Source organism: Mustelus asterias, chromosome 23, assembly GCF_964213995.1.
Source record: "Mustelus asterias chromosome 23, sMusAst1.hap1.1, whole genome shotgun sequence".
Taxonomy (NCBI): Eukaryota; Metazoa; Chordata; class Chondrichthyes; order Carcharhiniformes; family Triakidae; genus Mustelus; species Mustelus asterias.
In genome coordinates, this window is record NC_135823.1 from 33,851,551 (window position 1) to 33,873,089 (window position 21,539).

At 41.6% G+C, this 21,539-nt stretch overlaps 1 protein-coding gene across 5 annotated transcripts in view; it reads right to left on the bottom strand.

Moving 5' to 3' along the window:
* Positions 1 to 21,539, bottom strand: part of mrm2 (mitochondrial rRNA methyltransferase 2) — a 952,456-nt gene that overhangs the window by 536,419 nt on the left and 394,498 nt on the right. For all 5 annotated transcript variants that reach the window (XM_078240222.1, XM_078240223.1, XM_078240224.1 and 2 more), the window contains one exon: positions 16,101 to 16,183. In XM_078240222.1, coding sequence (XP_078096348.1) covers positions 16,101 to 16,183 — 83 coding nt within the window. The remainder of the gene's footprint in view (positions 1 to 16,100; positions 16,184 to 21,539) is intronic.

Here is a 21,539-nt window from a genome sequence, read left to right on the forward strand (position 1 = left end):
ATCAATATTCAAGAGTTAATTGAATAGGTAGAAGGAAAAGTGAAGTAAGGGATAATGAGAGCCGGGCAGACAAATATGATTAGTGTCAGTTCTAAATTCAAAGCGAGACAAACCAGAAGACTTTTTCAGACTATGGGTGGTAAGGAAGGTGGGGTGAGGCTGTATAGTTTGTCTTTGACTCACATGGATGCAGTGGGTCAAATAGCCTCCTTCTGCACCATAATGTTTTCTAAGTTTATGAATAAATATGTGGAACTTCCTCCCACAAAATGGAATTGATGCTAGTTCAATAAAATAATAAATCTGAGATTAACAGACTGTTGATATTCAAGGCACCTTGGGTAGATGGAGTTAGGATGCAGAACAACCACGATCTCACAGAATAGTGGATCAGGTTCAAAGAATGGCCTATGGCTGGCCCAGAACCATAAAACTTCAGGGTAGAGATTACCTTCAGTGATATTGTACTGAATAATACCAAAATTTCTCACCTGCTAGTTGTAAAGAGGCAATAACAGATTTTAAATATTGAGGCAATACATTTCTTAAATGTCAGAGGAATTTGGTAAAAGTGTGTAAATTTGTGCAAGTACATCTCAACATTAATTTCTATCTTGTAAAATTTAAACCAAAGTTTATACAAAGGAATTCCACTTCAGGAAATAAATAACTAATAGTGCAACAGCTTGGCCACTGTGATCAAACTTTAAATCTCACTTGTCTATCATCCCTCCTTTCACCTACAGTGCATTTTTCTATCATCTCTTATTGTGCCTACTGTATAACAATAAGTCAAAAAATAAAATGTCACTTTTGAAAATAGGAACGATTCAACATAGCTGATGAAGAATTCACTACCTAGCAGCAATATAATGCAGTAATTAAATCTCAGGGCTGCGCTGACACTTATTACCACTTGAGATTCATTCTTTTTTAAGATGACACCACAGCTATTGAACTGAATTACCGCAGTGCGATTCACAGCATGGCACCTATTATCTGGTAAGACACCGTGTCCTTGTAACAAAAGTTTCTGTTCCTTTTTGCTTTTGGAAAACTTCTAGTCTTTAAATGGGTTAAAAATCAATTTAAGTAAACCCTTCCTTGCTAGCATTTCCACCTATCCCACTGTTATTTTGGCAATTGCAGAGGTCCCCTTTCAGTCAGATGACAATTCTGAAGTTCCATAATAAACCATCCCGTCATAGATAGAAATCGCTCACTCAATGATCACCACATATTATGAAAAACCATAAATCATTTTCAAATCCTTCCATATGGTATTTCACTAGTTATTCTCACAATACCTCCAACATGAACATTGAATGAAAACTCAAAGCAGAAGGTAACATACTAGAGGAAGAAATAGGGGTGAAACCTACAGGAAAGAATGAGGTTAAACCTCCATTTTTTATATATTTACGAAACCTTCTGAAAACAAGACTGCTTCTATGTTTAAGGCTCTGATATTGGAAGCTAAGTCAGGTACAGTGAATAAACTGGAAGAGAATCGAAGTTTAAAAATAGATTGTTTGCTCACTGGATCATGCAAATTTATCATAATTAGATTAGTGTGTGTACTCAAAGAGAATGACATGAAACAGTCATCTATCCTACTGATATTCACCATTCTGATGCTGCATTACTACACTATTACTTATAAGCAAAGAACTTTTAATCAATTTCACAAACGTCTTGGAAAATTGTTCTCCGACTCCCTTTGGCAGTCAAGCAACTTCCAGGAGACCATAGGTGAAAGCAAAATACTGCGGCATCTGAAACAAAAACAGAAAAATGCTGGAAAATCTCAGCAGGTCTGACAGCATCTGTGGAGAGAGAATAGAACCAATGTTGAGAGTCTGGATGACCCTTGGTCAGAGCTGAAGACAAAGCAGGTTGGACGAGATTTATACTGCAAGGGTGAAAGGGTGGGTTGTGTAATTGAATAAGGTGTCATAGGCAAAAAGACAAAGGGAATGTAAATGGTGGTGAAGAAGACTGGGAATGGTGCTAATAGTTTCCATTAAGAGATTGGAATGTGTGAATGGCAGAACAAAGGTGCAGAGTGTGAAAGGACAATCGGAGGAATGTGGCAAACGACCCTAGTTGGGGAGTTGGGGGGGCGGGCGGAGTGGTTGAGAGAAGAGGAGGAGCTGGAAAGCAAGTTCCAGAGGTGGACAACTGAAACAGTGGAAGAAATTAAAATATATAATAAGAACATAAAGTAATAAAAATGGATGAATAAAATAAAAAGAAATGAAATATAAAGTGAGATTTTAAAATGGTGGAAAATGAAATGATGGAAGAGATTAAAGTATATATTATATATATATATATATATATAATATATATATATATATATATATATACACACACACACACACACACATGAAAAAATAAGATAAAATGAAATGTAAAAATAATATGAATTGAAAAGGGGTGAAGGTGGGGGAGAGAGTTCATGCCTGGAAATTGTTGAAATCAATGTTTAGTCCAGAAGGCTGTAAAAAGTGCTGAATCAGAAGATGAGGTGCTGTTCCCCCAGTTTGCATTGGGCTTCACTGGAACATTGCAACCAGCCAAGAACGGACATGAGTAGGAAGATGTGTTGAAATGGCAAGTGACAGGAAGGTCTCTGTCTTACTTGCTGACAGCCCAAAGGTGTTCTTCAAAGCGGTCGCCCAGTCTGTTTTTGGTCTCTCCGATTTAGAGTAGACTTTGATTTGATTTATTATTGTCACATGTATCAGTATACAGTGAAAAGTATAGTTTTTTTGCGTGCTATACAGACAAAGCATACCAATCATAGAGAAGGAAAGGAGAGGATGTAGAATGCAGTGTTACAGTCATAGCTAGGGTATAGAGAAAGATGAACTGAATATAAGGTAGGTCCATACAAAGGTCTGATGGCAGGAGGGAAGAAGCTGTTCTGGCGTTGTTGGTACATGACCTCAGACCTTTGTATATTTTTCCCTACGGAAAATGGTGGCAACGAGTATGTCCGGGATGCGTGGGATCCTTGATTATGCTGGTTGCTTTTCCAAGACAGCGAGAAGTGTAGACGGAGTCGGTGGATGGGAGGCTGGTTTGCATGATGGACTGGGCTTCATCACGACCCTTTGTAGTTTCTTGCGGTCTTGGGCAAAGCAGGAGCCATACCAAGCTATGATACATCCAGAAAGAATGCTTTCTATGGTGCATCTGTAAACGTTGATGAGGGTCGTAGCGAATATCCCAAATTTCCTTAGCCTCCTGAGAAAGTAGAGGCGTTGGTTGGCTTTCTTAACTATAGCGTCAGCATGGAGGGATCAGGGCAGGTTGTTGGTAATCTGGACACCCAAAAACCTGAAGCTCTCAACCATTTCTACTTCATCCTCATTGACGTAGACAGAGGCATGTTCTCCACTACGCTTCTTTAATTGATGACTATCTCCTTTGTTTTACTGACATTGAGAGAGATTATTGTCATCGCGCCAATTCACCAGATTCTCTATCTCTTTCCTGTACTCTGCATCTTTCTTTTTCCGAGCAGGAACTTGCTTCTCCACCTCCACTTCATTTCCATTTATTTATTTTATCTCACTTCCTTTGATCTTAATAATCCATTTATATTACTTTATAGTATATATTTTTAATATTAATTTCTTCCATCGTTTCATTTGTCCACTTCCAAATCTCGCCTTCCCTTTTGTTCCACCTGATCCAACCAAGGCCATTCCTCAGGTTATCATTGACACTCTGCACCTTTGTTCTGCCATTTACACATTTCAATCTCTTAATGGATGCTATCAGCACCATTCTCAGCCTTTATCACCACCATTTGTATTCCGCTTTGTCTTTTTGTCTGTGACATCTTGGTCAATTAAACAGTCACACACCATCCCCACCCAACCACTCACCTTTACATTATAAATCTTGTCCTATTTTCTTTGTCTTCAGCTCTAATGAGGGTCATCCAGACTCAAAATGTTGGTTCTATTTTCTCTCCACAGATGCTGTCAGGCTTGCTGAGATTTTCCAGCATTTTCTGTTTTGTTCCAGGAGACCATAGCTGTTCATGGCACATCACTCGATGTATTAAACTAACCATCATCTCCCAATGTGTTCCAACATAAAACAGCAATTACCATCCATCAGACTGATCCAAAACACAACAAATTATTTTGTATGTATTGGCAAAATATGTAAGTGGGCAGAAAAATGGCAGATTAAATTTAATGAAGACAAGTGCAGCACTAGGCATCGGATGGAATAAAGTTGCCTCACAGCGCCAGAGACCCGGGTTCAATTGCAACCTTGGCTGACTGTCTGTATGGAGTTTGCATATTCTCCCCATGTCTGCATAAATTTTCTCCACGTGCTCTGGTTTCCTCCCACAGTCCAAAGATGTGAAAGTTAGGTGAATTGACCGTGCTAAATTTCAGCTAGTGTGTAGGTCAGGTGGATTAACTACAGTGGATGCGCTGGGTCCCAGCGTAGGGGTTTGGGCCTGGGAGGAATGCTGCTCAGAGAGTTGGTGCAGACTCGATGGGCTGAATGTTCTCCTCCTGCACTGTAGGGATTCGATGAGATGGACTGCCCTTGACATTAAGGCAGCATTTGAGTATGGCAGCAAGGAGCGATAATTCAAAAACGTTTGAATTATAGTGATAGACAGGAAAAGCTTTGGATTTTTTTGAAGTTAAAGTTTATTCATTAGTCACAAGTAGGCTTACATTAACACTGCAATGCAGTCATTGTGAAAATTCCCTGGTCGTCACACGCCAGCGCCTGTTCGGGTACACTGAGGGGGAATTTAGCATGGACAGTCAACCTAACCAGCACATCTTTGGACTGTGGGAGCAAACCGGAGCACCCAGAGGAAACCCACACAGACACGAGGAGAATGTGCAAACTGCACACAGACAGTGACCCAAGCCGGGAATCGAATCCGGGTCCCTGGAGCTGTGAGGCAGCTGTGCTAATCACCATGCCACCCCAGGTTTTCAGTTTGAAAAGAAAGCATCTTGAAGCTAAACAAGATGGTTAAACAAATACAAACTGTAAATCTATAATATTACTTCAAATCTAGAATATTACTTCAAAGTAAATGCAGGAAGTAGAAAAAGACAACTTTAGCTGAACCTAGGGAAAGGTAAATTCAGGGAGTTTTCCACATGTCGAGGAGTGGACTTCTCTAAACAAATGCAAGGGAAAGACCTCCAGATTAATTTTAAAAACTGGAAGCTGCAATGGGAGGAATGTAAGAGTTTTCCTGGTTGGCTGAAGTACAATGGTCTGAAAGGCTTCTTCATTTGCAATTATTTTGTGAACTCTCCAACAACACTGCCAAAATTTATTCAACACCATCTTGAAATGTATAACTTTGCACTAGCTCTCTGGACAAGTTTTTTAATATTCACCACCTTTCTCACGAAGAAGTTATTTTTTCAATTGTATATTAACCTTTTGACATCTGTGTTTAAATCTACATCTCTTTGTTTGAGAATTCTGTTAATATTTCATGACTACTCCAAAAAGATTTAAAGGATCTCAAAAAGTTCACCTCCAAAACAGTTATTTTCCCAAAATAAACATTTCTAAGGCTCATAGCCTTAACTTGGTATGGTAGCAAATAGGAACCCCAAAACTTGAGGGTTCTGCAATGCAAGTTATGAAATAAAATAAAAAAAATCAATAAATCTGCTGTTTACTGGGTAGTTCTGAAAACTTGATCCGAGGCATAATTTTGCAAGAAACCTCATCACTACGTCTCACCTCCAAACTTCGCCAGTCCAAAATGACGTTGTTGATTCATAAAACCATTAAAATGCTAATAGTAACCATGGGCTCATCACATGCCAAGTGATGAATGTGAAGTTCATAAGATAAATGCGTACCTTCTCATTCATTCTTCGTGGAGACAACATGCCTTTTGCTATGACAAACAACAAAGCTGCAAAATCTCAAGGCTGAACAATAACAACTTGTAGCTATATAGTGCCATTAACACAATAAAACATCCTAAGGCAGACTATAAAACAAAATATACCTCATCACACAAGGAGATATTTGCTCAGATGACCAAAGGTTTGGTCAGAGAGGTAGGTTTTCATGATGTCCTAAAGGAGGAAAGCCAGCTAAAGTAATGTAGGGAGCAATTTCCAGAGCACAGTTTGAAGACAACTGAAGACTTGACCATCAATGCTGGAGCTATTAAAATAGGGCATGTTCAAGCGGACATAATTAGGGGAAAACTTGTTTGATAAATTTAGTAGAGTTCTTTGAGGATGTAACAAGCAGTAAAGGGGAACCAGTAGATGTAGTGTATCTGGATTTCCAAAAAGGCATTTGATAAGGTGTCGCATAAAAATTTACGACACAAGGTAAGAACTTATAGTAAAAATAAAAGCAAAATATTGCAGATGTTGGAATGAAACAAAAGCAGAAAACGATGGAAAATTTCAGCAAATTTGACAGCAATTGTGGGAAGAGAATGGAGCTAACGTTTTTCGTCAAAGAAAAGGAAAAAAGTCTCCTGTGTAGGGATGCATTTTATGGTTATCGCGAAATTGACAATTCAATACACAAATTGATGACTGCTGCTATCCATATATGATGTGGAAATGCTGCCGTTGGACTGGGGTAAACACAGTAAGAAGTCTCACAACACCAGGTTAAAGTCCAACAGGTTTATTTGGTAGCAAAATCCACTAGTTTTCGGAGCGCTGCTCCTTCGTCAGGTAAGTGGGAGTTCTGTTCACAAACAAGGCATATAAAGACACAAACTCAATTTACAAAATAATGGTTGGAATGCGAATCTTTACAGGTAATCAAGTCTTAAAGGTACAGACAATGAGAGTGGAGAGAGCATTAAGCACAGGTTAAAGAGATGTGTATTGTCTCCAGATAGGACAGTTAGTGAGATTTTGCAAGCCCAGGCAAGTCGTGGGGGTTACAGATAATGTGACATGAACCCAAGATCCCGGTTGAGGCCGTCCTCATGTGTGCAGAACTTGGCTATCAGTCTCTGCTCAGCGACTCTGCGCTGTCGTGTGTCACAGGACAGCGCAGAGTCGCTGAGCAGAAACTGATAGCCAAGTTCCACACACGAGGACGGCCTCAACCGGGATCTTGGGTTCATGTCACATTATCTGTAACCCCCACGACTTGCCTGGGCTTGCAAAATCTCACTAACTGTCCTGTCTGGAGACAATACACATCTCTTTAACCTGTGCTTAATGCTCTCTCCACTCACATTGTCTGTACTTTTAAGACTTGATTACCTGTAAAGATTCGCATTCCAACCATTATTTTGTAAATTGAGTTTGTGTCTTTATATGCCCTGTTTGTGAACAGAACTCCCACTTACCTGACGAGGGAGCAGCGCTCCGAAAGCTAGTGGATTTTGCTACCAAATAAACCTGTTGGACTTTAACCTGGTGTTGTGAGACTTTAACCTGGTGTTGTGAGACGCAGCATGGATTCATGAGGGGAAAGTTGTGCTTGACGAACTTGTTGGATTTTTATGAAGATGTGACTAGTGCGGTTGACAGAGGGGAACCGGTGGATGCGGTGTTTTTGGATTTCCAAAAGGCGTTTGATAAGGTGCCTCACAAAAGGTTGCTGAAGAAGATTGGGTCACACGGAGTTGGGGATAGGGTGTTAGCGTGGATTGGGGATTGGCTATCCGACAGGAAGCAGAGAGTCGGAATAAATGGGTGCTTTTCTGGTTGGTAACTAGTGGCGTGCCGCAGGGATCGGTACTGGGGCCTCAACTATTTAACATTTATATAGACGATCTGGAGGAGGAGACTGAGTGTAGGGTAACAAAGTTTGCAGACGACACAAAGATAAGTGGAAAAGTGAATCATATGGAGGGCGTAGAAGGTCTGCAGAAAGATTTGGACAGGCTGAGTGAGTGGGCGAGGATCTGGCAGATGGAGTATAACGTTGACAAATGCGAGGTTATTCACTTTGGAGGAAATAATAGCAAATTGGATTATCTAAATGGAAAAAAATTACAACATGCTACTGTGCAAAGGGACCGGGGGGCCCTTGTGCATGAGACGCAAAAAACCCAGTCTGCAGGTGCAACAGGTGATCAAGAAGGCAAATGGGATGTTGGCCTATATCGCAAGGGGGATAGAATATAAAAGCAGAGATGTCTTGCTGCATCTGTACAGGGCATTGGTGAGACCGCAGCTGGAATACTGTGTGCAGTATTGGTCCCCTTATTTGCGGAAGGATATATTGACCTTGGAGGGAGTGCAGAGAAGGTTCACCAGCTTGATACCAGAGATGAGGGGTGTTGATTATGAGGAGAGACTGAGCAGATTGGGTTTGTACTCGTTGGAATTTAGAAGGCTGAGGAGGGATCTTATAGAGACCTATAAGATAATGAAGGGGCTGGATAGGGTAGAGATGGAGAGATTCTTTCCACTTAGAAAGGAAGCTAGAACTAGAGGGCACAGCCTCAAAATAAAGGGGGGTCAGTTTAGGACAGAGTTGAGGAGGAACTTCTTCTCTCAGAGGGTGGTGAAACTCTGGAATTCTCTGCCCACTGAAGTGGTGGAGGCTACCTCGTTGAATATGTTTAAATCACGGATAGATGGATTCCTGATCGGTAAGGGAATTAGGGGTTATAGGGATCAGGCGGGTAAGTGGAACTGATCCACTTCAGATCAGCCATGATCTTATTGAATGGCGGGGCAGGCTCGAGGGGCTACTCCTGCTCCTATTTCTTGTGTTCTTATGTTCTTACTAGCCATATGATAGGCAGTGACCTTGTGGTTGCATTTCAGCTGCCCTACATGGTGCCATCAATATCCCAGAAGGAAATGTCTTCTAATTCCTCCCACTTTTGTATACTTTCAGTGACCAGGACTAATCTGCTAAAGTACATTATAGCTTTATAATGCTACATCTTTCAGTTTTATTACTGAAAAATTATAATTAATGGCTCAGAGTACTTTAGAAGACCAAACTGTCCTTATATTACGCACAGGTTTTCACACTCATCCATTTTAGCTAGATTAGTTATTAGGCTACTTAGAGCCTGTCCTAAAGGAATACATGAACAAATCTGCAGGATATCGAATTTGGATGATTTAATGTTTTCACATTTATAATTAAATTTTAACTCACTGATGTTAAATTGCCACTAAATGCTGCTACACATACAAGATACATGAAAGTATTTTGGGAGAAGGGGCAAGTAAGAGCTGGTTTGGAATTTCTGCGAAATGTATCAAACGTACAAATACCATATATTCATAATTGTATTAATAGAATGGAATTTAATCGCAGAACAGGTGAACAGGCTGGAACGTGTGGGGAGGATGGTGGGGAGAGACTGGTCACAGAATGGAGAGAGAAGGCAGTAAGTGATCCATTGCCTCCTCATTCCCTGATTTAGTAAGGGGCAAGAAAAGTTGAGGACTGCCTCCTCCACCTGTTACCCCAACCCCGTGACCAACTGAAGCCCTTAAATGGCTAATGCCCTCATCCCATTGCTGCTGGTGTCGTCAGACAGGCACCCTGTAGCCCATGGAGGGACAACCTCCATGGCAGGAGATGCCCCTCATACCTGCAATGGCTCCCTCTGCCTCCTTTCTGCCTCTCTTCAGGGCCCGCCCTACTAACTCCAGGGAATCCAATCCAACTTACCTTCATTTTAAGGACTTCCCCATGGTTACTGGTGGAAACTGGCTGCAGTAGTAGCAGTGGCCACTGCTCCCAGTAGCACTGCTGGGACTGAAAAGCTATCAAGCCCTCTGACTGGCCAACAACTCTTGGAGGTGCGATCTCCACCCTTAAAGAGATGCAAGTCCTGACGCCAGGCCGTTAATATCCTGGAAATACTAAGCAGCATCCAAGGAAAGTGAAATAAATTTAACGTTTCAGGTCGATGACCTTTCATCAGAACTGAAAAGAAATTAGAAATGAAAATTTTTAAGCAAGCATTGAGGCAGGGGAAGTGGGGGAAGCAAGGCAAGGTAAGGGCAAAAGAGAGGATCCATGATAGGGCAGATCAAATCAGAAATGGGATGATGAGACAAGTCAAAGGGTGATGGTAATGGTACAAGCAAAGAAACATGAGACGGGTCTAGAGGAGATACAAATAAAATAGCAAAATTACCAACCGATGCTGTCTGAAAAAAAAGAGGAGCAAAGTTTATGATGTGGAACTGTTGAGCTCAAAGGTTGATTCAGAAAGCTGTGAGGTGCCCAATTGAAAGATGAGGTTCTGCTTCTCAAGCTTACAATGAGCTTCACTGGAATAGTGTAGGAAACCAAGGGCAGAGAGTTCAGAGTGGAAGTGGGGCCGAGAATTAAAATGACAGATGACTGAAGCTTAGAGTAAAGTAAGCAAACTGAATAGAGGTGTTGCACAAAGCAATCATTCAACCTGTGCTTAGTCTTCTCTACGTAGAAGATACGGCAACATGAACAGCGAATATATTATCATAAATTGAAAACAGTACAAGTAAATTGCTGTTTCACTTCTCTGTCCTCAGCCTCCGACATCGTGCGTGGGTGGGGGTGGGGGGCCTTCACTGATGATGTCCCAAGGTTCAACCCCATAAAGGATGAGTGTTTCATTTTAATGGCTTTTCATAAATTTGAATCTAATTATCAACTCCCCCCCCCCCCAATCAAATGAATATCACTTCACTGATTACCCTCACTGAACAGTGAAACCTTGCCAACAAGACGTGATGTCAGCGAGGTTTACAATAGTTTTAGTCGAGGGGGTCTTCCCCAGGGGCACAAAGGTAAGCCTGGGCAGTGCCCTAGCACAGGTTGGCACAGCCAGGTTGGCACCAATACTGAACTGGCAGTGTTGACCTGTGCCAGGGGGTGGTAGGAATCCCATGGGGGGATTTCCTGTTATATGTGGTGGAGGAGTGATTGGGGGACGGAGGGGGAAGTAGTAAGAGAGAACAGACAACGGGGTGGGGGGGAACTTACAGACACAGAGGGAGAGCGGGCAGTGAGTGGAGTTTTTTTTTTAAAAGCTTTATTTAAGTTTATTTATTAGTCTCACAAGGAGGCTTACATTAACATGGCAATGAAGTTACTGTGAAAATCCCCTGGTCGCCACACTCCAGTGCCTGTTCAGGTACACTGAGGGAGAATTTAGAATGGCCAATGCACCTAACCGGTTGTGAGAGGAAACCCGAGCACCCAGAGGAAACCCATGCAAACACGGGGAGAACGTGCAGACTCCAAACAGACACCCAAGCCAGGAATCGAACCTAGGTCCCTGGCACTATGAGGTAGCAGTGGGAAGTGGAGGATGCTTATTTATAAAGCTGATTGGACTGCCATTTGATCTCTGTGGAGCCGGCTTTGTCAGCTCTTCAGGCACAGCCCTGTCAGAGTGATGGCGTAAACCCCACCCACTCATTTTTTTCCTCTCAGAGGTTCAAAATCTGCAGTAAAAACTAGCTGCAAAGCTGGAACTATACATCCATTTTCAGTCTGAGCTTGACACTGAAAATATATGGTTAGATTCCATCCTGTATATGTAAAAATCCAAACTCAATCTCAAATATCCAAAGTATTATTTTCTAGTCTTCATAAGAGCCTTCATCATTGTTTGAATATAGATTAACTTTCACATACATGGGACAGGCTCAATTACTATGGGGTGACAATAAAAGGATGTTGGGGGGAGAACAGGGGCACACACAAGTAATTTTATATTCAATTAGATTATGCAATCCTGCCAATCACACACTGAAGCCATTTGCTTCAGACCACTATATACTCTGCTTGCTCACTTTTCCCCTGCTTCGACCTTCTTCCTAGCAACTGCCCACGGCTAAATCAGGCTGTTCACAACCTTGTCATATTTAACTCTGAAAGGAGCTTCCAACCATAACCATGTCATCCCAAAGACTGCCTGTTTTCAGCTCTATAACATCACCTGAGTCCACCCTGATTCAACTTCATCCTCTACTGAAATTTTTGTCTTACTTCCCTCCAGATTTGACTATTCTAATGTATTCCAGACTAGCTTCCTACATTCTGCTTTCCATCAGCTTCAAGTAATCCAAAACTCTGCAACAATGTCCTTACTTGCACCAAGTTCATAAGGTGCACCCTTATGCCCACCTATACTGCCGAGTCAAGCAAACCTTGATTTTAAAATTCACATATTTGCTTTCCAATTCATACAAAGCCTTGCCCCTCCCTATCTCTGCCATCTCCTCCAGCCACACAACCCTCTCAGACATCTGCAATGGTCTTTTGAGCATCTCTGATTTTAGTCGTTCCACCTTTAATGACTATGCCTTCAGCTGCTTCGGCCCTCAGCTGTGGAGGTCCCACTTTAAACCTCTCCCACCGTACTTTCCTCCTTCAAGATACTCCTTAAAACCTGCTACTTTCACCCAGATTTTGATCATCTGCTCAAATATCTCCCAATGTAGTTCAGTATCACATTTTATTTTATAATGCCCCTGTGAAATGCCTTAGGAAATTTCATTACATTAAAGGTGCCCTATAAATACAAGTTGTTATTAAAGAAACAAAATATGTGAAACTATATTCCATGATTTAGGAAGACAAAACTGCTGCCCTACTTTCATCCTCATATGCATATCTAATTCACAATATAGAATATCATAGAATCCCTACAGTACAGAAGGAGGCCATTTGGCCCATTGCATCTGCACCGACCACAATCCCACCCAGGCCCTATTCCCACACATTTACCCTGTCAATCCCCCTGACACTAAGGTCAATTTAGCATGGTCAATCAACCTAACCCGCACATCTTTGGAGCGCGGGAGCAAATCGGAGCACCCGAGGAAACCCATGCAGACATGGGGAGAACATGCAAACTCCACACAGACAGTCACCCGAGGCCAGGAATCGAACCCAGGTCCCTGGCGCTGTGAGGCAGCAATGCTAACCACTGTGCTACCGTGCCGCCCCACTGGCAAATGTGATTTACAAACTTGGGCTTGTAAATCACATTTGCACTAAATACAAATAAGGTATATTGTTATGTACGCCTATCAAGTGGAATGAGATTTTAATTTACATGGTAGTTACTGCATTACTATATCATGACCCTGATAAAGTTTAAGTAGCATTTAGATGTGCACTTGCGATGCCAAGGCATACAAGACTATGGGCCAAGTGCTGGAAAATGGGATTAGAATAGTTGGGTGGTTTGTTTCTGACTGGCACAGACATGATGGGCCAAAGGGCCTTTTTCTGTGCTGTGTACCTCTCTGACAAATGTATATGCAGTCCCTGTACGAACCAATTGCTCGAGTTGGCTATTTTGACATTTTATCACCGTAAAGAACCTAGGTTCTTTATGCAGAGAGTGGTTGGGGTGTGGAATGGACTGCCTGCAGTGATAGTGGAGTCAGACACTTTAGGAACATTTAAGCGGTTATTGGAAAGGCACATGGAGCACACCAGGACGATAGGGAGTGGGATAGCTTGATCTTGGTTTCAGATAAAGCTCGGCACAACATCGTGGGCTGAAGGGCCTGTTCTGTGCTGTACTGTTCTATGTTCTATGAATTGGACAGCTTTCTATATTTATGCAACTTCTTACTCTTATTGTTTAACAATACACAATGAAATCTGTGTTCCTGTGTGCAAGTACCACAGTATAGTCTTGTATAGTGTTTACTAATAACTTGGCTGATAAATTTTAGTTTCTGTTTAGGATCCAAAGAAATCTAAATTTTAAATTTTATATCAAAAATTTCTATGATTTTTCAATTTTTGTTTAGTTTCGCTCAGTCTAGGAACTACAATTAAGGGCAGTTGGACAGATTGCTGCCTGTAACTTACAGGAGTTGTTGTTCCCAAGATCAGCATAGCCTCACCCGTGTACAAAGCCAGTTTGACTGCAGTGTCTTTTAATTTCAGAAGTTGGATCCTTCACTGTAGGTAGCGATAAGTTTGCTCTCCCACTACGATGGCGGAGGCTCCTCCATTTTCAGAGGATGACCATTGACCATCAGTATTATTGAGGTAGGGGCTACTTTGCTCACCTTAATATTGTTCAACTTGTACACATTTGGTCCTCCTTCAGAAATACTCTCCATGCTGTGCATGGAAGCTGGAATCATGACCATGCTAACACTGCTGGCCCTGCATGATCCCAGATTTGCTTCTTACTTGCCCCTTTCAGCCTCAGGCACAACACACAGCTTCCTTGCTACACTTCAACTGGGAGTGGTTTCCCCCCACACCAATAGCATTCTTCACAAATCATGGTTTGCTGATCGAATTTCTTATCCCTCTACACTCTCTCAGGCTCTGCATCTCTTCGCTCATCAAACCCTACGCCCTCATCCTTGGCACTGCTCCCACTAGCAGCATGCCTCCAAACTTGGTGGACCTCCCTGCCGTACACACTTTGAAGCTCCATCGCACCCTTTGCTTTCCATGGCAAGGGCAATTTCTAGCACTTTCTTTAGGGTTATTAATACCTCTGCCAATAGCTTTTTTCTGTATGGCAGTATTATTTAGCCACACCAGACAGTCTCTCTACATATCATTAGACCCAAATCCACAATATTCAGCTGTTTGTCTCAATCTTGCCACAAAAGCCTCAACCGCTTCCCCAGGGGTCTGGCAGTTGATGTGAACTTGTGTCTCTGCATGATTATTGAGGGCATCGAGTGATAATGCCCTTTTACTAGCTCTTTAAAGGTTTTAGAGTCAAGGGGTCTGAAGAAGTCAAGCTGCTTACTAAGTTGTAGGTTTGGGCATCACAGGCTATTAGCCTCTGCTGCCCCTCCTCTCCATTTTGTTTGCTTTAAAAATATTTTGCAGGCTTTCAATGTATTGAACACAATTTTCTGTATTAGGGTTAAAGGTTTTTAATTTTCTGAATAGAGGCACTGTTGGTAACTTACTGACTCATGAATGGCTTGAATGACTTGCACACAAGGTCTGTTCTGTCTTCCTTCGTAGCAATTTGAAGGCGCTCCAGTTGATCCTTGTCGCCAATGTGATATTTCAAAGGACTGGTGACCACCAAGTTTAGTAACTAAATAAGCTATTTATTGTAACGAATAAACTATGTACTCCCGACCACTTCAGCTCCATTCTCAGACTGACTGGGAAAACCTGCAATCAGCTGCAGGATTCATGAACTCAGGCCCGCTTGGCCAATCAGGTCACATGACCCCCGAAACCTCACCCTGAAAAGGGGCTTGCTGCTACTACTTCCTAACTTCATTCCTGAAAGGACTAACTCTACCTTTTAGGCTTACTCTGCTGGTCCTAGATTCCCTAACCAGTGGGAACAGTTTTTCTCTCTATTTTTACCTTATCGATTCGCTTAACATCTTGAAAACTATAATCAAATCACCCCAAGCTTCCTAAATTCCAAGGAATTCAACCTCAGTTTGTGAAGTCTTCCTCATAATTTAAGCTGTGGAGTTCAGGTGTCATTCTGGTAAATCTGTGTTGTATTCCCTCCAAGGCAAATATATCCTTCTTCTGGTGTGGTGCCCAGAATCGAACACAATATTCAAGATGTGATCTAACAAGACTTTCATGATTTCTTACTCCTTCTATTCTAGTCTGCTAGATATAAAGGCCAGCATTCCATTAATTTAAATTATTTTTATATCTACGATATTTAACAATCTCTGTACATAAACTTCCAAGTCTCTTTGGACACATTATGCACAGTATATTATTCTCCTACAAAGGTATAGCTGTCTGTAATCCATCTGCCCCTTTAAAGCCACAAACTCTAACTGTTGTAATATCTGCTACTAATTAAAGGCCAACTAGCTAAAGATCCAGGATCAATCAGGGGAGTAAACAAAAGCAAATATCTTTGGATTGAATAGGATGCAATGAAATTGAGTAAAACGGAATAAATGCCGGCAAGTTACATTCTGATAGAGTGCTGAATGCAAAATATTAACTGATCTGAATAAATGACTATGTACTTCCATCACATGATTGTTTTGTAGCTTAATATAGGTTTAGGACACAATATTACTATGCTTTGGGTAAAAGGCACATTTTGCTATCAAACAGAACAGCTCTATAAATAACAAACTATATTGAATCAGCTATAATCATGAATATCTTCCTTCTCTGCTGTCTTCATCTCATACCTCAGCACATGTCCCTCCTCATTGGTGATGCTCTGGTCAGTTATAGCAACCTGGCTCTGAAGAACACTCAATTCTGCTTCAAGCTGTGAAAATGAACAAAGATGATGTGTCAATTTATTTTTTCAGGAGAAATGATGCAGCTTACCCACAAACAAAAAGGCCATCACTGTCCTGTGTATTTATCAAGCAGAAAAATAACAGAGTCAAGAATTCACATTTTCCCACCTTCCACTCTGCTCAGTTCTTAGCAAGTAATTGACAAAATATGCCATCCCGCAGTATTGCCCATTTGGGATTACGGTAAGCACTCAAGTAAAATGTAGGCTTTGTCATGCAATCGTGTTTAGCAATGCAAAAATGTATAGTTTTATGGAAAAATGCAGAAATGCATGAAAGACACATAGTACAATATTGGCACAAAACAAAGCATGACACAAGATCGAAATACAGTTCAAGTAAGAAAGTCATCAATAGCTACTCTTCATAATTCTCTAATACCATTAGTATCTGCTGTTCGATTACTAATACTGAATTCGAATTGCTGACTTAATCCTTAAAAATCTCCCCAGCCATTTAGTGTCACTACGTCCAGGTAAAGCCTTATCAGAAATACAATTTTCCATGTGTGTTATGAAACCTGGTGTACAAAATATACTTACTTTTATAGAAAGAGAAAACAAACGTAAAAAGGGTAAAACCTGGTGATTTTTTAGGTCAAGTAACAACCATCAGGTGAGTGAATAATTGTCACAATTTTTCAATATTTTGAACTTGTTCGATGTAAAGAGCTGTTTGGGTTCTTGCACCCAAAACTATTGACACACCAATATTTTTACTGAAGAAATTACACACTTCTTTGCTTGGCAGACAGGGTGAGAAATTTGAAGGAATCAAAATACAGTAAAGCAAAATGGTCAATGTCTCTGAACAAGGGTTACCAAACTGGGATAGTTCTATGTAGTGAAACCAAACCTATTTGAAATGTGATTTCTTGTCCTTGAATAAATTTAAGTTCAACAAATTGAGAGGGGCAGATGGTGACACCTACTTCCTGGTTAGAAATGTTGCCAGTTGGAAGATTTCAGTGCTTCTCAAATAAAGCAGCTGTGTTTACTGAAAGTATAAAAGGAGCCAAAATACACGAAATAAACCTATAGCTTTCCATCACAACCGAGTGCCACACAGCTTTCTTTTAAGACCAAAATAAAATTAACTAGATGATCAGATTGAGTCAGCACTTGTAGTACAAAATGCCTCTTAAATTGTTTCAGATCACCATATATAGAAATGCTGCTTTCTGGTCATTTATAGTGATTTTCCAAAAATAACCAAACTTAATTTGAATCAAGAAACATTAAAGAAAACATATTAACATTCTAACTATGATTCAAAATGCAGAAAAACTTAGAACTTTACATCACTGTTGCCAAATCTTTTAACTGCAACCTACCAGCAAGACAATATTCCAACCCTTTGTTGCCACCAAGATAGAGAGACTCAAATTATAGGTTACTACTGATGTATTTGGGTACTTCCAGCATCATATGACCACAGACACTTCAATTTTATGCTGCCAAGAAGACCTGCACACAATCCAACTTCACATTGTTATCCCATCGCTGAACCCTACAATCAGGGTTTCAGTTCTTTACTGGTCTCAAAAAATGCATGCATCAATTTCACAATGCCTTAAAGATGCAAAAAGTCGACCAATCAAGACAGGTTCATCTCCGACTGTTATCAAGCAGCTAAGTTTCAAATCAGTCCTGTCACAGATTTCTGTCGGTTTCCACTAGGTCGACCTATGCTACATTTAGCTGAGGCATAATGTGTACAATGTGTAGAAGATTAGATATGGCCCACCAACCACTTATCTTTGTTCCGATCCTAACAGCTGATGCAATTTAACTAATCACTGATCAGGCAGCAGTAATAGAAAGGGAGCATAAATACTTCACCAAATACCTCAATGGAGAACTCCCACATCTCAGCAGGTTCTGTGCATTAAATTTTGCAGTTGTCCCAGAAAGTAAGTTTGTTTCTTCCTCCTTCCACTGAAGAGGTGATAAAGGCAATTAAATCAAACAAGGCAATGCCCCTGGCCGAGATGGCATTGCAGCAGAGATTTCAATTGTAATAATAGAGCTCGTTAACAAATTTACAGCCATTGTCAAGAGTATCTGGGATCAGGAAAAAGTTTCTCAGGACCTCAAGGATGTCAACATCCTTGGCACAAGGAGCTGCTTTTTTCAATGGGTGCAGTCAATGTGGTGTATGTATACCCACAGTGCTGATAGGGAGGAAATTCCAGAATTTTGACCCAGCGACAGTCAGGATGGTGAGTGGCTTGGAGGGGAACTTCCAGATTGTGGTGTTGCCATGTATCTGCTGCTCTTGTCCTTCTAGATGGTAGCGGTTCTGGGTTTGTAAGGTGCTGTGGAAGGAACCTTGGCAGGTTCCTGCAGAGCATCATTTTAGATGGTTAACACTGCTGCTATTGTTCATCTGTGGTGAAAGGAGTGAATGTTTGTGGAAGGGATGCCGATTAAGCGGGCTGCTTTCTGATGGATGGCATCAAGCTTCTTGAATATTGTTGTGGGAGTTACATTCATCTAGGCAAGCAACGAGGGATGGACGAGAGCATGTATGTGAGCGAAGAGTAGACGAGTGCATGTGTACCAGCGAGGGATGGCCGAGTGTGCGAAAGGGGCGACGACTCAGAGAGGGAGAGGGACGTGAGTGTGAATGAGAAAGAGCGGGATGTGAATGTGAACCAGTGTCCAATATGAGAATCAGCTTTCCTGCAGCATTCCTCCTGCAAGCAATTAGAGTGACAAAAGGTAAGGCTTAAGTATTTTTAAAATTATAGAACTTGCTAATTACCAGATTACACTCTGCTAAAGTGGGAATGACTTCCAGGGGTTAATGTTGAGGGGACATGGGGGTGTGGCTTGGCCAGGGGTTAATGTGACAAGGCCGTGTATTTAGTAAATGTCTGTGATGGTGTGGGTCTTCTTTATTCCGAATATAAGCATAGATTGTGCTGGAAAAGACTTGCTAACATTTGGTTTCTGTGTTCACACCTATTTCATGGCAAAAAAGGGGCACTGACATTATGAGAATGCTTGGGGTTCCCTGATGCTCTTGGGAGCTGTTCAATGCTCAAAACGTTTGGAATCCCTGACTTGGATGAAGAGACAAAGTGCAATATATATATACATTTGCTGATTACATTGAGATAGGTGGATAAGTAAGCTGTGGGGTGGATGGAGAAACTGCAAAGAAATTTGGAAAGGTTAAGTGAATGAGGGGGGGGGGGGCGGTTTGCTAATGCTGTTGGGGAGGGTTTAAACTAATGTGGCAGCGGGGATGGGAACCAATGCAGGAAGTCAGAGGGAAGTGGGGACAGAAACAAAAGGCAGTAAGGGGAAAAGTGAAAAGCAGAGAAACCACAGACAAAAATCAAAAAGGGCCACGGTAGAGAGTACAGAGACTATAAAGAACTCAGTGAATGCGTCCAGTAAGGCTAAGAGAAATAAAACACAGGGAGTGCGCACTAAACATGATCAGACAGATGGTCTGAGAAAGCAGGGTAGAGAGCAAGGGAAGTCTAGATTAAACTGCATTTATTTCAATGCAAGAGTCCTGACGGGCAAGACAGATGAACTCAGGGCATGGATGGGTACATGGGACTGAGATATTATAGTTATTACTGAAACATGGCTAAGGGAAGGGGAGGACTGACAGCTCAATGTTCCAGGGTACAGATACTATAGGAAAGATAGAACAAGAGGTAATAGAGGAGGGGGAGTTGCATTTTTGATTAGGGAGAACATCACGGAAGTACTGAGGGGGGATATATCCAAGGGCCTGTCCACTGAGTCTATATGGATAGAACTGAAAAATAAGAAGGGAGAGGTCACTTTGATAGAATTGTACCACAGGCCCCAAATAGTCAGCGGGAAATTGAGAAGCAAATATGTAAGGAGATTACAGATAGCTGCAAGAAAAATAGGGTGATAGCATTAGGGGACTTTAACTTTCCCAACATTGACAGGGACAGTCAAAGCATTAGGGTCTTGGATGGAGAGAAATTTGTTAAGTGTATTCAGGAGGAATTTCTCATTCAGTATGTGGATAGCCGGACTACAGAGGGTGCTAAACCTCCTCTTGGGAAAGGCGGCCAGGTGACAGAAGTATTAGGGAGGGATCACTTTGAGACAAATGATCATAATTCCATTAGTTTTAAGATAGCCATGGAGAATGTTAGGTCTGGTCCAAACGTTAACATTCTAAATTGGGGCAAGGCCAAATTTGATGGTATTAGACAGAAACTTTCAGAAGTTGATTGGGGGAGTTTGCTGGCAGGCAATGAGATGGCTGGTAAGTGGGAGGCTTTCAAAAGCGTGTTGACCAGGGTTCAGGGTAAGCATATTCCTTCTAGAGTGAAGGGCAAGGCTGGTAGAAGTCGGGAACCCTTGATGACTCGGGATATTGAGGCCCTGGTCAAAAAGGAGGAGGCATATGACATGCATAGGCAGCTGGGATCAAGTGGATCCCTTGAAGGGTATAGAGGTTGTCGGAGGAGAGTTAAGAGACAAATCAGGAGGGCAAAAAGGCGACATGGGCTCTCCTTTGCTTTATCTGCCAAAGGAATCTCAAAGAGCTTCTACAAATACATAAAGGGCAAAAGAGTAATGAGGGAGAAAGTAGGGCCTCTTAAGGATCAACAAGGTCATCAATGTGCGGATCCACAAGAGATGGGTGAGATCCTAAATTAATATTTCTCATTGGTATTTACTGTTGAGAAAGGCATGGATATTAGGGAACTTGGGGAAATAAACAGTGATATCTTGAGGAGTGTACATATTACAGAGATGGTGGTGCTGGAAGTCTTAAAGTGCATCAAGGTAGATAAATCCCCGGGACCTGATGGAGTGTATTCCAGGATATTGTGGGAGGCTAGGGAGGAAATTGCGGGTCCCTAGCAAAGATATTTGAATCATTGACAGCCACATGTGAGGTGCCTGAAGATTGGAGGATAGCAAATGTTGGGCCTTTGTTTAACAAGGGCTGCAGGGAAAAGCCTGGGATCTACAGGCCGGTGAGCCTAATGTCTGTAGTGGGTAAGTTGTTAGAAGGTATTCTGAGAGACTGGATCTACAGGCAAGGACTGATTTGGGACAGTCAGCATGTCTTTGTGAGTGGAAAATCATGTCTCACAAATTTGAATGAGTTTTTTGAAGGGGTAACTAAGAAGGTAGATGAGGGCAGTGCAGTTGATGTTGTCTACATGGACTTTAGCAAGGCCTTTGACAAGGTATCGCATGGTAGGTTGTTGCATAAAGTTAAACCTCACGGGATCCAGGGTGAGGTATCTAAATGGATTCAAAATTGGCTTCTTGACAGAAGCCAGAGGGTGGTTGTAGCGAGTTGTTT